This window comes from Lates calcarifer, linkage group LG7_1 (genome assembly GCF_001640805.2).
Source record: "Lates calcarifer isolate ASB-BC8 linkage group LG7_1, TLL_Latcal_v3, whole genome shotgun sequence".
Lineage (NCBI taxonomy): Eukaryota > Metazoa > Chordata > Actinopteri > Centropomidae > Lates > Lates calcarifer.
The window spans coordinates 5111276-5129249 of NC_066839.1; the positions used below are offsets into that span (position 1 = coordinate 5111276).

The 17974-nt window shown below is 40.4% G+C and overlaps 1 protein-coding gene across 3 annotated transcripts in view; it reads right to left on the reverse strand.

Annotated features, from left to right (window-relative positions):
* LOC108888901 (kinesin-like protein KIF3C) overlaps positions 1-17910 on the reverse strand; it is a 34145-nt gene extending 16235 nt beyond the window's left edge. For all 3 annotated transcript variants that reach the window (XR_007813605.1, XM_051071768.1, XM_018685119.2), the window contains exons 1-3: positions 17743-17910; positions 16830-17056; positions 10927-12935 (exon numbers count right to left, since the gene is read on the reverse strand). Coding sequence is in view for 2 of the 3 variants with exons in the window: in XM_051071768.1 (XP_050927725.1) it covers positions 10927-12342 (1416 nt within the window). In the remaining variant the exon portion in view is untranslated. The remainder of the gene's footprint in view (positions 1-10926; positions 12936-16829; positions 17057-17742) is intronic.
* Positions 17911-17974: the final 64 nt, after the last annotated feature.

Consider the following 17974-nt stretch of genomic DNA (forward strand, 5'->3'; position numbering starts at 1 on the left):
GAGAGAGGAGAGTGAACAAAGGTCAGGACGTCTCAGAGAATCTGTTTCACATCAGTCCTGGTTGGTGCAAGAGGCACTTAAGGAGCCGCAACTGAAAGCTTAAAATCTCATTACCATTCACTCAGTGTCATTCATCTAACGAAAACACATGAGGGAGATCCAGTGAGTGACGAGCAATCAGCTGATCAACCTGGAAAACATCCTTTTATCCTGTAAAATGAAATAAGACTATTGTATCATGACTTATTTTCCTGTTTATGCATCCAAATGATTTATCATATCCTGGCAAAATGCACAGACATGCTTGTCAGAGTACTATTTTCCTCAAAGCATAAAGTCAAAGAGTGCATCTATCAGGTGTGTAAATTTTTTTTGAGTAGCATAATCTAGAAAATAGATATAGAATTAAAAGCTGTTTTTGTAAAGCATATTTTGTTTAGCAGCAGAATTTGATTAACATTGCCTCACGTTTGATGCACTAGCTCAATATTTTGAGAAATATTCTCAACCTGTTTGGATTCTTGCAGAGCTAGTTACCATTAAATCTGGTAAATATGAAGCATAGAGACTGTAAACAGCTGTAAGATGACAACATGTAGGTTTTACACCTCTGTTTTTGTACAAATTAGACGAACAAGATATAACCTGTTAATCAGTGAGCTTTAGAGACGCTGGTAGATGGATATTTTTTACCTCTGGACAGAGCCAGGCTACCTGTTTCCCAATGTTTCCAGTCTTTATGCTAAGCTAAGCTAACTGAGAGAGCATTTTGCAAATTATCAAACTATTCTTTGAAGATGAAAACAAGAAGCCTTTGAAGGTTTGTTTTAGCCAAATTCATCTTTACACAGCTTGTATAATAGTAGTTAAATTAATTATTCATATGTGTTGATAAATGTTTTGTATATTTAATGAGGGTAGGGCGGTTACATTAGCAAAATATTACATCTCACATCCATCTAAAAAAAAAAAACATTTTCACTTTTGGTGTCTTGTAAGATAAACATATATTTAATATTTTATGTTCACATGCAGAACCTTTTCTGACCTTCTGTGTTTGTACGAGTTGTTGTTTCTCCACTGATCCTATAACTTAAAAACACACACACACACATGCACACACATACGAAGAAAACACAGACACACACAGAGTTAATTCATCAATATTTCAGCGATGCAGCCCTTCATGCTGAAAGATGGAGAGCAGCGATGGACTCTTTTCTGTTTATCAGTGAGTCTCTTACGCACACACACGCACACACACACACACACACACACATACCTCTCCCTCCATCTCTCTGTTCTGTCCAGGCTTTTTTCTCCTCTAATTAGACAGGAAGGCAGCTATATAAACAGGAAACAGATATTCTACCCATAAAGCCATGCATGTATGTGCACATCTATGCCTGTGTGTGTGTGTGTGTTTGGCTGAATTTTCCCTATGAGGCAGTGGACATTGTTGTTGACCATGGGCTCTGATTGGCTGAACTTCAGCTGGCAGGATGTAGGAAAAACCTTAATGCACAGTCAGTGTTGTTTTCCTCTGATAACAAAAGACAGTGAAGACTGGAGGATGTATTAGTGGTAAAAATCAGCCATACTTCAGATTATATGTGAAACTGTAAGCACACAGCACATATTTGTTTTTCATCTGAAAGATTCAATTACCATCCTGCCTCAGTGTTAACAAGGCAACATCTATTTTATGCTCCTTACAAAAGAAAAAGATCAGAAGCATTGGAGAGAAACAGCCCAGTGTTTCCCAACACAGACTTTATCTGGGCAGCTTGCCATGGAAGAGTTATTTTATTCTTAGTCGCAGTTTATCAGAGTCACACTCTCGAGAGTGGTCTGTCTTAATATAATTTTCCTGCTCCCACAGATTAAGCGTCCAAGTATTTGCAGTAACATTTCTACACTAAATTCAGTTTTAATTGAAGATGCATGAAGTTGACCTATTTAACATGGTGCTTCTCTGGGGAGGTCATGAGAAGGTATTCTTGGAAAAGCAGAAAACATACTAAATGAAGTGGTACACAAGGCAAATTGAGGGAAAGTAGAATCACAGAAAACATCCAAGGACAATTGCCTTGCTTAATAACCCCTGTAATAAATCGATTAACAGCAGATGCTTTAAAGGAGAAAGGAATGAGGGACTGAGACACATAAAGCAGCGATTCTTTAAGTTTGATTGTTATGTTTAATGAGGTTTAAGTTCACACTCGGCTTCAGAAACAGCAGTTCAATGAGGTCCATTGAGCAGCTGTTCTGGAGATTTCAGCCCAGTTATCTGATTTCAAGGTTGAAAATTATCCCCAGCTTTTAAACCAACACAGATGAGAAACCCTTAAAGTGCTCAAAGACTGGAAATCTGAAGATCATGTGAAACAACTGAAAGCTCCAGAGGAGCCACATGGACCTTATGGTGAGATTGTTTGTCAAAAGATGTTTAATAGCATCCAGAATAAAAACAGAACACAACCTTGATGTGAGTTCATTCTTATACAAAAATAAAGGCGTTTTAGAGTCTTCAGTTCAGCCAGCTTTAACACATTTTAAGTCATCTTTCAGGACATACATAAACATTAAATAAGACAAGCAGAAAGAGAAAGACATCTCTAACATAAGAAGAAGAAGGAAGGCAGTACAATTTTGACCCAGAAAAGTGGATCTAAGAATAGTCCACAGGGTCGGACACAGCAGCCTCCTTATGAGAAGCTGCTGCTCGGCATGAAACTCTCAACAACCACTGCACTGGTACCTGTTTCATAACAACACAAACACTATCAAAAGATACACTAACTCCATTTAAGTGTTTATGCCAAAGTTAAAAGAACAAAAACTGGAGTGTAAAGATTGATATGTACAGAAAAAGGAAAATTACTGGTGGAGGGCATGTACAATAAGAGATCAAAACATGGCTTCATCTGCCACGATGAAACACATCATCATCTGGAGAAGCAGCAACATCAACCTCTAAGTTAAGATCAAGTCGATGGTGATCTCCATTCTCTTGTACAAATGTGAGAGCTGGACGCTGAACGCAGAGACCGATGGATTCAGAGGATTGAGTATGTTAAGCAGAAAATCGACGCTGTTGCAAGCCAGCAACAACCACTTCTTGCTGTCGTGATGCAATGCAAAGCTCGAGTGGTTCGGCCATGTTAACTGGCAAGACTCTCTGGCCAAGATCATCCTCCAGGGCAACAAAGAGGGGAAGAGCCAATGTTATAAAGAGAACCGCTGCATTGTAGGATAGAGAAGAGTGGAGATCTCTGACTGCCCTCTCCAACTGACAAACCAACCAACCAACCAACTGACAAACCAACCAACCAACTGACCAACCAACCAACCAACTGACCAACCAACCAACCAACCAACCAACCGACAAACCAACCAACCAACCGACAAACCAACCAACCAACTAACCAACTGACAAACCAACCAACCAACTGACAAACCAACCAACCAACTGACCAACCAACCGACAAACCAACCAACCAACCAACCGACAAACCAACCAACCAACTAACCAACTGACAAACCAACCAACCAACCAACAAACCATCCAACCATCCAAATAACCAATCAACCAACTAACTAACCAACCAACCAATTACCCAACTAACCAACCAACCAGCTGACAAACCAACCATCCAACCAACCACATAACCAATCAACCAACTAACCACCTAACATATACAATTGAAGGTTACTGGAACATTTAAAAATGTGTGAGTTCTTCTATGGAAACTAGAGAGGCTGACAGGACATGCTTTTAAATTGCTTAAAGTCCACAAAGTAAATCAGGAAACGACAGCACTTTATGTTGTGATAGGATGGCGATTACAAAGTCGTTGGTTATTAAATATAAATGAAAAATGTCCATCCTCATTTTCAATAACGCCTGCTATGCCATTATCTTCCAGTGAGCTAACAAGGCCTCAGAATCATACACTGAATATACAGCAGCTGGATGGAATATTTGATAAATCACAGTAGTAGGAAACACATTATGCCTTTGACCTTTTGGATATTTAATATCATCACTTCATTATTTTACCCTATTAGACATGTGTGTAAAATTTTGTCATAATTAGTGTCTTGAATTATGGCCAAAAAACGTGTTTTATGAGGTCACAGTTGCCTTGACCTTTGACCTTTAACCATCAAATTCCAATCAGTTCATGCTTGAGTCCAAGTGAATGTTTGTGCCAAAGTTGAAGAAATTCTTTCCAGCTGTTCCTGAGTTCCAGAGAATGAATAACTGTTTTCATGACATAAAGTTGCATTTTTTCAGCGATTAACTTCTCAGAATTAGAGATATCCCAGTGTCTGTACTCAGCCAAAGATTGTTTGTGAGTGAAGAACCTCTACTCTGTCACACCACTGTGCAACCTCAAAGTGTTTTTGTAGTTCCTAAAACTCCGACAGAGCGAGACGTCTTATCAGCAGCAGATCATGTCACATCAAATTCAAGAGGACTCATATCAATAATTTATCCTTGTCAGGTTTTGAATCAGGATCTTCAAATGTGGTGAAAAGTGAGGTGTGTCAGATTTAGTAGCTACAGCTGTTATTTCAATGTGTCAATTAAATATTTAATCCAAGTTTAAGTGAATTATCAGATTCAATCTGGTATCAGCAGATACCCAGTATTAAAGGACTCAGAATATGTGTTATCATATCTTTATGTCAGTCTAATTCTGTCACGTTATAGATTGATTTTTGAAATAAAATGACACTGAGTCCCCTAAAAACACACATTTACATTTAGCTCCTGTGTAGCAGGATGTTTTTGACGCCAAGCTCACATCCCACCAGCCTGTTTTCCCTGCTTAGTACAGCCTCACTGTCTAAATCTATCTCAGCTTTTTCACACATTACAACAAAGGAGAAATGACAAAAACAAGGACCTGACACGCACTTTCGATCTGAACCTGTGACGCTGTGAACAAATGACCCGCAAAGGCCAACAGGACGCCAGACGTGATATTTTTCCAGTGTAAATTAAAGCTGGTGGCACCTCCAGCCGAGCAGGCAACAGCTATGGAACAGTTGCACCATGCATTACAGCACAATACACAGATGGAGCGCTGTACCTTGGAGGCCAGTTAGCTAACAGCACCCTGCAGAAACACCACCTGATCCAACGCAGCTTCACAAGGCTGGTTTCTGACCTACTTACATTTGTTGTGTGTCTGTGTGTGTTTGTGTGTGTCAGGATTGATTTTCACTCTGATATTATCTATAATTTGTTATTTTTGAGCTTATTTCCACTCATGTTTCCAGCCAGAACCTCCTTCACTCTCTCTCTCTCTCTCTCTCTCTCTAATTCTGACTCTCTTGCCTAGCAACCTCTCTCTCATTGGTCAGGAGAGCAAAGAGGAAAAATGGAACCTTCGGGCAACATTCCGTGATTGGTGGGTTAATATCAGTGCCAGCCAATCAGAGGACAGCTAGGCTGGGGTCTTCTAAACTGGAGAGAGTGAGATCATAATAGTGATTCTGTTTGTCTTTAAAAACTGAATTTGTTTGTTATATAATCAACAAGCCCTCTGGGTGTTTATTGTTTTTGTCCACATTTAAATAACTGTCATGGACTATTCAACTCTATTCGATTTATATTATAATCATTTTTGCAATTTATTTTCAATATTTTTATCATTTTCATATCTTATCTTCTGCTCTTCTATGCAGTTTGGTATTCACTGACATGGTGAGAAAACCAGTGGTTTTGTAGAAACAAACAAGGTAGTTACATGATAAACTCCTTTTTTTAATAGCTGAAAGAAAATCAATTAACTGGCAAATTATTACCCTCAGAAAATCAACTGATTAAAACAGGAAATTTTGATGTACAAAGATTTTTATGGCCCTAAAACATAGGTTAAAAAAATCAAAATTATTAATTACACAGTGTTTTATGTTGAGGAGATTAATGACAGTATAAACTGATTTGACGTCAATCCAAATTATACAAGAGTACAAGAAATAGATCCATAACTTCTGTGATTATATTTTCACTGTGGTTTAATCTGTCAATTATTTTCCTGAGGAAGTGATTAGCAGTTTTGTCCATTAAACCTCAGAAAATAACAAAAACTGCAGAGCAAAATTTCTTGTTTTGAATAACCAACAGTCAAACACCTCAAATACTGTGAGAATAAAACGAAGACGAGCAGGAAATTCACCCAGTGTTAAAGCTGAAATCAGCAGATGTTTACTTAAACACATGACTGGTTATCAAATAGTTGCAGACAAAAGTTCTGCTGACAGACTTTCAGCTAAAGCTGTTTTTAGAGGAAGATCTTTGCATTAATCCTCCAACATCCTGATCAATGCCTTCAGTCTGTAGTGGTTGATTTGGAGTCTTTCCATCAGTCGCTTCATCCGCTTTACCACCCTCACCATAATGTGCTCGGTTCATTTGTTAAGGCCTCTGCACTCAGCACTGGTTCCTAATGAAGACGTAAATCTTTAATTAGTATCACCGCCTCTCGGTTGTTTGCCTCTGCCAACCCATCAAGTTGTAGGTAAAATGGTCGCAATCTCCTGTTCTGTCCGATTAAGGTGTAGAATAATGGCCATCTGAAGCTGACCTTTGACTTTTTGGATATAAAATGTAGACATTTTATCCAACTGCACATTTGTGTTAAAGTTTGTCATAATTAGTGGATGAAATGTTGAGTTATGGTCAAAAATGTCCAGTCACATCTTGACTCTTGGACATTTGTGCCAGATGTGATGACATTCGCAAGAATGGGACAGACATGAGGACACAGTAACCTTGACCTTTGACCACCAAAATCAGATCAGTTCATCACAGAGATATCATTTTCAGGAGAATGTTATGGACGGACACTACATGATCTAAACAGGAGTAAACAGTGAACTTGTAGGGGCATATTTTCAGCAGTGAATAGATGCACATTTAGTGCTCTAGTGTGTATTTACAACAGCAGGACGTATGTGGGAATTACATGTTTACTGTGGCTCACTGATGTGCTTAACAAAGGAGCTCTATGGCACAGAGGAATTAGATACATCAGGCTTTGGTTGCGTAGACTTCCCCCCCCAAAGTACAAAATATCACCAGAATTTTATCTTGGACAAAATTAATCTGTTATCTTGCATGACAAACAGCGCTTTGAGGTTACCCAGGTTTCCTTTAAACCAACAGCAACAAGCTGATGCATCACAGGCAGGAAATGCTTCTTGTCCTTAATCATCTTCCTCCTCAGGGGGAGAGAGCATTTTTTTCTGATTCTCATCACTCAGCAGCCACCCAGTCAGCATCAAACAACGAGACCCTCTGAGCCACGACGTGCGATCACAGAAGATTTTAGACGTCTAGCACAAAACAGCGTCAGCGCCCACAGTGCTGCGGAGGACAAACGTGATGGGAGGAAATATGAGGAGCCTCGCACAGAAATGTATGTGAAAGCACTCAGACTGAAGGGCATCGAGATACACTGTACATTAGCTCTGTCTCCGGGGACTTTCCCCAGACCTCATACCTTCACTGACAAAGAGAAAACACCACAACCGAGAGATGAAGCAAAAAAATTAACATGTGCTTACTTTGCTCGTAACAAGAGGAGGTGGGCACAAGTGCAGCATAAGCACTCTGTCATTTTTTTTGCCAATTTTTGTGATTTAGCTCTTTTGTTTTGAGCGTGTGCTGATGAGTACATTTACTAAATAAAATAAATAAGCAACTCTGGATCCTAGCTTTTGCTGTCATCAATTTCAGACCTTATAACCTGGATTTCTGAGCACAAATAGCTATTTTGTACTGTTTAATGTAATTGTTCTTCTTGAAAATTGAGGAGAAATAGATTGTTCTCAACTAAATACAAAAATAGACATGGGGAGCAGGTATCTAATGTCAAAGTCCTGCATGTACAGAAAAGATTTAGCCCTGAAAAAGTACTAGAATTCTCTTTTAATTGATTTTTTAGCTGGTTAAGCGCAAGTACAGATGTTCATTTAGCTTCAAGACTGATTCTTTTTAACCTGTTTAACCAAGTGTTACTCAGTTTAACACGACGATTTGGTTTGATTTCATTCTGTTATAAATGTTGCTCATTTGTCTAAATATTCACAAAACATAAAAGAAACAATAAACATGTTAAATAAGACAATAAATATATTTTTTGTCTTCTTTCCCTATTGATAACTGCTCAAATTATGACATCGATGTGAAGGTGAGATCACGAAAAAGCAGCTATGAACTTCATAGATGAACTATGCTTTGAACATCAGTTTAATTCTTTTATATTCTAAATTTTTCACATATTTGTCATTTTGTCAGTATCAGAAAATACCCCTATCAATACCATGATACTGATCTCAACCATGTTGCCGTTGTAGAAGAGGCAAACAGATCAATTTGTTCTCTGAAAACAGCTGCAATAGACCATGATTCAGCCATAATACATATTGTGTTTTGAGACATGAGGATAACTGTAACCTTTTCTGTAATAACTCTAAGTTATTACACCACTCTCAACACTGTTGATATTGCTTTCTCCACCTACGCAGACTTTATCCTCACCCACAGCTGAATGCAGCAAATTCACACCTCTACTATGGGAGCTGTTAACGACACACAAAAAAATTTACAGTACATTTTATCGCTCTTAAAATACCCAGAACATCACAAACTGATAACAGGAGCCCTCAACTGGCCTTGCTGTTGTTCCTACAGAAGTGACACTGTAAATATATTCTCCCTCCTCACATTAACGCCTCAGGCTGTTTGCTGCAGCTCAGTAAACTGATCCCAGCACTGTCTCGTGTTGGGACGGTCCAGGCTGCAGCTCCAGTATTATAGACTGCAGTCATTCTGCACGGGTGACTTATTGACTGGATATGCCCATGAATCAGAGCGAGTAATTAATGCAGGTCAGACTGTGTTTGATTGGGTGAAGAGAGAGCTGACATTTTAAGCTACAGTGACTTTGTCTGGATGTATGAGACACCAGAAAAGCTCTCTGACGTTTAAGAAAGCCCCTCATGAGTCATCGCGGTCATCTGTGTTATCAAGTGGCGACAGTGGGGAGCTGACAGGAATGAGGGGAAGGAGATGGGGAATGAAATGCAGCAAATGTCCCCAGCCTGACTCCCAACTGTGGCAGCTCATGTTTGGCACTTTAAACCCCTGCAGGCTTCAAATTTTTTAATGGAAAGTGTGTGTGACGAGCTCAGGGGTGTGGAGCTTGTCAGACTTGAATGGAAACTGAAGGACTGTCAACTGACTAATCGATTAACCTGCTGGGTTAGGGTTATTTTGGTAATAGCTGGATTTTCTGTGCATTCATTTTTGGCTTTAGCCCCTTTTAAACTGTCCTTCCCCACATGCGTGCTATCCTGACTTCTTATTTTTGTCAATTTAACAAAGCATAAACTGCCAGGAACCTAAAATCCAAGTTAAATAACATAGGTGCTTGCAAATCTCTGGTGGTAATCGCTGAAAATATTATTATAGACCAGTTCAAGGTTGTAAAAAATATTGTTTCAGTATTTATACAGCAGGAAAATGTAAGAAAAATATTTACAGGTAAAATGACTTTATGTCTGTAAATCACTCAAAATATTAATTAGCAGTTTTCAAATGGTGTCGACAGAAATGAGATACTGTGTGAAAGCCCTGCATCAACACTTTCTACTGGTTTTCTCAGCTTGTCTCTACATGAGTATTAATAAAACAGGCTTGTTATGTTTACTGATGAACAGAGAGACTCCAGAGGGTTAACTGACTCATCATTTCACCTCTAGAGAGTACGGTGTTATTCTAACTGATAAAAACGATGGCCACAACTACAAAAAAACTTCCAAATATTCCAGATATTAAAGGTCATTATCCATTGGGATATAACACACACTCTCTCTCTCACACAAGCGCACACACACATTGAGGTGTAATTAGATATGAAGCTCCCAGGGTTACTGTTCATAATGTCACTTAATAGCAGCTCATCAGATTATCACACGTGATAATCCCACGGACCACGTCCTTAATCTGACTCCTTTTAACTGAGTACAATGTGTGTGTCTGTGTGTGAGAGAGAGATGAAACAGTGAAGATCTGGTTAATTAGGGACATGGAGGTGAAGTTAGTCTTTTTACTCCAGTGTCATATGGATTATTAGATTTTATGTTCGTAGATTATTAATGGTGCTTTTTCAGTGATTGGTGGCTTTGATAGGTGTCATAAAATCAATATCAATATTTGAAACGATCTCACCTCAGTGTCCATTAATCATCCAAGTTAAGATTAAATGAGAACTGAGCCACAGTTGCTGAAATCATACAAAATTGACCCAGAAATCCCAAGTAGAGCTGCAGTTATCAATCAATAAATCAATTAATTGATTCCTAACTGATATATTTTTGGGTTCCAGCTTGTCTTTTTGTTGTCTTCTATGATAGTGAACTGAATATCTTTGGGTTTTGGTGACCAAACAAAACAAAACGTCTGGAGATGTTACCTTCGGCTCTGGGACCATGTTATGGGTGTTTATCAATCAAAATGATTGGCGGATTAATCAGCAGATGTGCACCTTGGGAGATGAAGTTAACCACTACTTCAAAGTTTTTAAGTACACAAGCTTGTACCTTTGACTTTTCAATAAAGAATCTGTGGCAGCTGTTCGGCTTTTCTATTGAAGCTATAGACGAATTCCAACTGTGAGTCACCTGACAATGTCAATGGAGAAATGAATGGGAGTTTCACTTTTCCTCCCACTTTCCAACTTGTTTATCCATCTTTGTTATGTCTGTTTGAAGTCCTACTCTTTGAATATATTTTGTCCTTTGTGTATTTTTGTCTAGAATGACTTGAGGAAGAAAGGACGGAAGAAATAAATAAATAAAGAATAAAAACCCAACCCAATAATGGACCCAGGTTTAAGCTCTCACCTTGTACTTGGCGGTCAGCTGCTCGGTGGCTTCCTGCTCCTTCCTCAGATCTCCCATCATCCTCTCCTTCTCGCCCAGCAGCCTCTGCTTTTCCTCGGCCAGCAGGAATTGATCCTCTCGGATGGCCTCCTTCTCCCTCTCCAGACGCTGCTCCTCCAGCTTCACGTACTCCTGTGCCTCCTTCTCCACCTCCACCTCCACCTCATCCTCGCCCTCCGTCTCTTCATCCCCATCCCTCTCCCAGCCCTCGCCCTCCACTTGCTCCTTCTTCTGTTTGCTTCTCCACTTCCTGTGGTTGAGCTGGGCCCGGAGGCGAGCGATCTCCCTCTGGAACTCGCGCAGCAGGGCGTCCTTGGGGTCCTCGTTGACCCTCGGCTGGTTCTGGATGTTCTTGGCTCGGTTGGCGTAGCGGAGGGTGGTGAGGGTTTCCTCGTAGTGCTGCGGGGCTGGGCCTAAGGTGGCGACCATGACTGTCTTTGCATTCCCGCCCAAAGAGTCCTGCAACAGCCGGGTAAGCTTGGAGTCCCGGTACGGTACATGCCCGCTGCGCCCATCTGCCAGTGCTGAGATCACGTTCCCCAGCGCTGACAGGGAAAGATTGATCTTGGCGGCTTCCTTCAGGCGGTCTCCCTGGACACCGGTCTTGGCTTGGCGCTCACTGCCGGCAAGGTCCACCAGGTTGAGGCGTCCAACTCGAATGTGTTTCCTCCCATCTGGTCCCGGCTGGCTGCACTCCACCGTGATCAAGAACAAAGCATGGGACCTGGACGAGTGTTCGTTCATGTCTGTTGCCCCAACAGCCCTCGCCTGGTTGCCCACATTCATCACCTCCTCGATCTCCTTGATGCTCTTGCAAACACATGACGTGAGATCTCGGACATACACCCCGGTGTCTGGACTCTCTCTAAGCTCCAGGGCTCTGGCGGTGCCGTGGTTGGGATCGAGGAGGTCCCGAACCTCCTCCCGGTAGATCTCGAGGTAGGATGCCCGCACCAGGTACTGCTTATCGGACTGAGAGCGGGAGATGTGCGTGAAGATGTGGTCAAAAGCGTTGGGAATCACGCCCCGTTTCTCCGGGTCCAACCACACACCCTGCATGGTGTATGTCTTCCCAGTTCCGGTTTGTCCATACGCAAATATGGTACCATTGAACCCTGCCAGTGCCGAGTCTATCAGGGGTCGAACGCTCTCGTCATACAGGTCTCGTTGTTTGGAGCTTGCATCGTAAACTGCATCGAATGTGAATGTTTTCTGGGGCTCGCTGGCCGACGCACGAGGGTTTCGGAGGATCACCTGTCCAAGCCGCAGGTCCATCTGCACGATGCCCCCTGCAGGCCCATTGGACTCCTCTTTCCGGTTCAAAGGCCGGCATCGAACTACCACCTTCACAGACTCACTACCCTTATTTTTTGACATGACTACCCTCTGAATCTTCAAACAAAAAGAATTTATATTACGTTCATGAAAACAGGCTGAATGAATGGAGCCTTTAATAAGCCAGAATAACCTCCTGTCTGCCTGTGACTTGTGTAACCATTGATTTTTAAATCATTAATAACACATTCAGTATAGCCTCTTAGTTGTATCATAAAGGAAAATACCTACAGTGCCTCGTAACACAGACTCCTATAATTACCAATAGAAATAACGGGATGCCACTGTTTCTAATGGCTAATTTCCTTTGCTTATTGTCTGTAATATTAGCCTGCGAACACACAGACGGTCAGCAGCTCTCACGCGTTGGATCGACGCTCCATTGCAGTCACCGCTACACGTCCAGATTCACTCGGTGAAAGAAAAATCCCCCAAAGAACCGGTAACAAAAACATTCGAGTTGGATGTCGCGCTCATGTCGCCTTGGTTTTAAACACCGGGTTAGATCCGCCACAGACCGCTGTCTGCATCTTCCCGTTCCTCCGCTTCACAGATGCTCCAAAGTGGATTTGCGTCTCTCTCTCTCTCTCTCTCTCTGTCAGGGTCTGTGCGGAGAGACTGAGCTCTCTCTCCTCCTGTACGCAAGACACACACACACACACACACACACACACACACACACACAGTCATTCATCCACCACACCCCACATCACTGCGGAGTGGAACAAGGGACCATGGGAAATGAAGTTTTTCCTCAACAAAGAGTTTATTTGTGTGCAAGGCTGCCACCAACTCGTCAAATAGACACAGTAAATAAAGTAAATAAAAGTAGCTTTACGTTTGCAATAACCCGTATTTTACCTTGCTCAAGCTCATTTTTATGGTTACACTATTCAGTCTAAATAAAATACACTTGATGTCTTGTGTATTATTTTAAGAATATTTCCCTAAAATACTTGACACATAATCTGTTCTGGACACTTTTGAGGCTTGCCAAAAGAATTCATAGTTTTCTGGAATAAATGTGATTGATATGGCACACTTTCAAGCTGAATTTTGAAGGAGAAATCCACCCAAGAACAGATTTAATTTTTGCATTTTGGTCAATAATCTCCTTACATTGAACAGAAGACCTGGCAGCAATTCAATTAAATACATTTCATTTAGATTCAGTATCTAATCTTCTTAAAGTCTTAAAATCTTAATGTCCACAAAACCAAAAAAAGGTCACTTGATGATATGTAAGTATGGAGGCTCTGATTTATATTTTTTGGCAACAGTTTGTGTTCATATTTTTGCGTTTATATTTTCAAAATCAGTGTTATTTCTGTCTACAGAATTATTCCTGGGGGAATTGAAGACAAACTATGACCTTGTCAGTCAGAAATAATTATAAACTACCTTGATATAAACAACAATTTGTCATATTTTTAGAATGCTGAAAAATGTTTAAAACTCCACGCCAAAAAGGTGAATCAGTGCAGTTACAGTGGGTTTATGGTTTCGCTAGATTCCTATGTGCCTACTGTTAATTCACATTAACACTTTGTCGGTCATAAAGCTGCCATGGCTTTCTATATGGTGCACTTAGAGGAAGAGAATTATTTACTCCTCAGTCCCGATTAGACCCAGGCAGCACATTAAAGACACATAAATGGCAGTCCCCTTAATCATCAGTGAGATATTCTCATCATTTCTTGTATAACTGTGCTCCCAAAGCAGCACAAATTGAGGACTAGGGGCCAGATGCAAAATTAATAGTCACCAGAAGACTTACTTAACCATTACACTCGCTCAAACATGACACAACAGCACCATCTAGTGGAATAACTGCAGAATACACTCTGACCTGCAGCTGGTCAATGTCACCACAGGAGGTCAGGAGATTCATGTGAGCAGAGACAACTGTTTCCAGGTGTAAAGTGGGAGGTGACACTGTGGGAGGGAGGTGATTCTGGGTGATTCCGTGTTAAGCTACCAAAATTTCCATATCACCTCTTCCTATTTTAAATACGTGATGTTCTCAGTGTTGTTAAACTGCTGATGTAGGCTGGAGTGACCACAAAGGGGAATGGCTCAGCCACATGGGCATTTCAACACATTACATTATTCCGTTTTACATGGAGGAGCAAGATATAAACTACTTTATAACCTTTAATATGTAACCTCACCGTGGTGTGTTTATTCTTGCTGCAGAATCAACAGTGTTTGTCGAAGCTTCATAGAGCAGAACTGGAAAACGTACCCATATGTGTGGTGAAAATCCCCTTGGCTCGGATGCTTGTGGCGTCACCTTCTATGACTAATTCCCAGGAAAGTGCACGTCACCAGGACGCTAGTTTACGGTAGACTTTCCAAATGTGTGGGGGTCATGTGATATGAAGAGAGGATGCCAGGAATATTTGCCTATCAAACCAAAATTAATGTCACTGTGAATGACTAGTCTAAAAATAAAAAGCTTAACATCTAATGAAAAAATGTGCAATAAGTAATCTGATCCACAAGGTCAACTTAACTTTCTTTCCTGTGTTTTCCACAGAAAGGAAATGAAGACTAAATGGAAATCTCCCTACCTCTTCCACATATGGTCAGCAAATCAATTCATCAAAGTTAATCTATTTTATATTATTACTGGGTTATTTTCTCAAATGATATGGTTATTTTTACCCACTGTTTTACACAACAAGCTGTAGTTTCACCTTTAAACTATCACAAATTTATTGTTAGCTGTTAAAAAGCTTGAGTATAAAATAAAAACATTTTGTAGCCACTCTAGTTTGGGTAAATATCCCAAGAGTAATATATAAAATATCATTAACACATGGTCAAAGTGATGGCTTAATTGGTGGTTTTTCTACCATGGGTCTTAGGTTAAGTTAAGCCAGTATTGTATAGCGACAGTGTCCCATTCCTTGGGCAGCTAACTAATCGTTAATCTGCAGATTTCGTTTTCTTGATTAATCAATTAATTGTTCAGATTATAAAATACCAGAGAAAAACAATGTCCCTTAATATGTTTAAAGTCCAAAGATAATGTCATCAAATTTCTTATTTTTTGTAGCAACCACCAGTTCAAAACCTAAATATATTTTCTGAGTAAAAGTTCATGTTGACCCTATAAACAGTACAAAACAGTCACCGTCCTCCTCAACCAGATAGAGAGGCCTTATTGTCATGGGATTACAGATGTTTAAATTTACATTTTTCTGAACACTTTAAGGACTTGTCATCCATGTTGTCTTGACTGAAAAAAAGAAGTTTTATTTATTGGTTATCCCATACTAGCGGAAGCTAATTACCAGCCTCTGGCCATAGCTTATACTTTTGAATCATGTTTTAAAATAGAAGAAGAATAGATCAAACAGAATTAGGATTAAAAACAACAGGACAAATGAAACAATTTACCATCACAAAGAGGAAAAAATCAGGAAATACTCCCATTTGAGAAGCTGGAATGTTTGGCATTTCTGCTTGAAAAATTACCGTAAAAAGTCACTGATTAATTGACTTCTTGTTTTAGCTCTAGAATAGAATAAAACTGTTTTAACTGTTGGGGGGAGCCGGAGCTTATCCAGCCTGAACATAAGGTTGGGGCGCCCTGGTGATCAACATGCATACCATATACTGTTGCTCAGTTATTCCCCCTCCCTCTCTCCCCTTGTTTCCTGTCACCTCTCAACCATTTGTTGTTGTTTAAAACAAAAACGCCCCTCAAATTACCTAAAAAACCTCCCTTTAGGTCATCTGGTTTACTTGTCAAACAGGTACATGTGGAGGCAGACTTCCTGTCTTAAATGTGCATGAGTACCACTGTAGAAATGTGAGTGGTAGCTGGCTGGCTGGCTGTTTGAGAGAGTGTGAGACGAACCCTGGGGCCCCATGCAGCAAAATTCAGGAATGCACACGGATCTGGGAAGATGTCTGTGTTAAGACAGGATTTATTAGCGTAACAAAGATTGCTTCACTTAGCAGGACGAGGAGGAGAAGATACTGTAAGATTGTGGGCTGGAAATAAAAATTAACCTGCACTTCATTTAACCAATAGCACCTTAAAATACTGCCTAAAGAAAATCTGTGAGCTCCATAAAACTATCAACCTTTTAACCTCTGTACCATCTGGTTTAAGCTATGCGTGTCTGCATCTTTTTCCTCTTTTTGGTCATGCTATCAGTGTGTCTCTACAAATGTTGGTCTGTTGTTTGGTGACTTGGCCCACAAGACTGAAATATCTTAAAAACTATTAGTTGGGTTAACATTACATTTTGTATTCATGGTCCCAAGAGGATGAATAAGTTCTTTCTGCTTTCCCCTAGCATCTATATGTACGCATGTCATGAAAAACAATCTTTATATATGTGGGATATTCTATTCAGTGTATTTATTTTAACCGTTTTTGATATAAATGAGTATTTGATACACTATATATACTTTTAAATGCGCCCCCCGTGTCTTGGAGGACTACATAGGGCTCTGTTAGCTATGTTTACTATCGCTATAGCTAACGTTAGCATTAACTGCTGTTTGCTTACCAGTGTTGAAGAAGTGCTGCGAGTTCAGCTTGAAACTTCATCCCTCTGTTCGCCAAGAGCTGTCTCCAGTGGTGGTAAAGCGAGGGTAGTGATTTGCCTCTAGTTCTGCCGCTTCTTTTCCTCTACTGAAATTAGCATACGAACCAGCTAGCCTCGGCCCGTCTCGTCACTTTCCGATAACGACTCGCTGTGGCGTCCAGACTGCCCGGAAGAAGTAGTGCTGACAGCTGGTTGGACAAAACAAGACATTTAAATATGTAATTTTTTCACTACTTTCTGGCATCTTATACACTGACTAATCAACTGATTATTAAACAAAATAATTGCCATAGCTACTGATTATGAAAATAATCGTTGCTTACAACCTTAAAGTAGTACTATTAGTGAATACTACAACTTTGCCTAAGGTTTTCTGTGAGTTTCCCTCTGTTGATAATCCAAACTGCACCATAAGGACAAAATGTCAGTTTTTCCAACACTTCAGTTTATTCACGTAACAGTAAGTTTTCTTTATAATGAGCATTACAGCACAAAGCTGCAACGGTGGCTGCAAACTATCCCTCCCTTTTCCCTTACTTCTTTCTCCCTCGTTCTTTATATCTCTCTGTCTTACTTTGTGTCAAGTCTGTACTTGGCAGTAGAAACCAGGGCATACTCAGCATTCCTAAGGAGTGTCTGAGAGTCAAACTACTCTGACAGGCGGAAAAAGGAAAGAGTAACACATGCACGCACACACTTTCAGGCGCACACACTCAAAGCCAAGTACACAGGGATGGTGTGTACATCATTTACCCTAGTCATTAAAAAACTTTGGATGGATAAATGTACAAACAGTTCACAAAGAAGAGGATGTGGGAAACGCCCGTAACAAGTACAGAAGTACTTATATATGACATCACTTTGCCTGACTCACAGCTGGGATAGTCACCGCATCAAATGCCAGCTTCCCATGAAAAGCGAAACACACCCCGGCTGAAAAGAGATCCGCATGAAATTGTCCGCCATATCGGATCATTAGATACATTTCATGCATTGAAGTAAATAAAGATTTGAGCCCGAATGGCGGAACCGCGCACACAGTAGCATTTGCCCCCTTCTGTCAATCTAAGACACGCCCTTTTACCTCTCGATGTTGGCGAGCATAA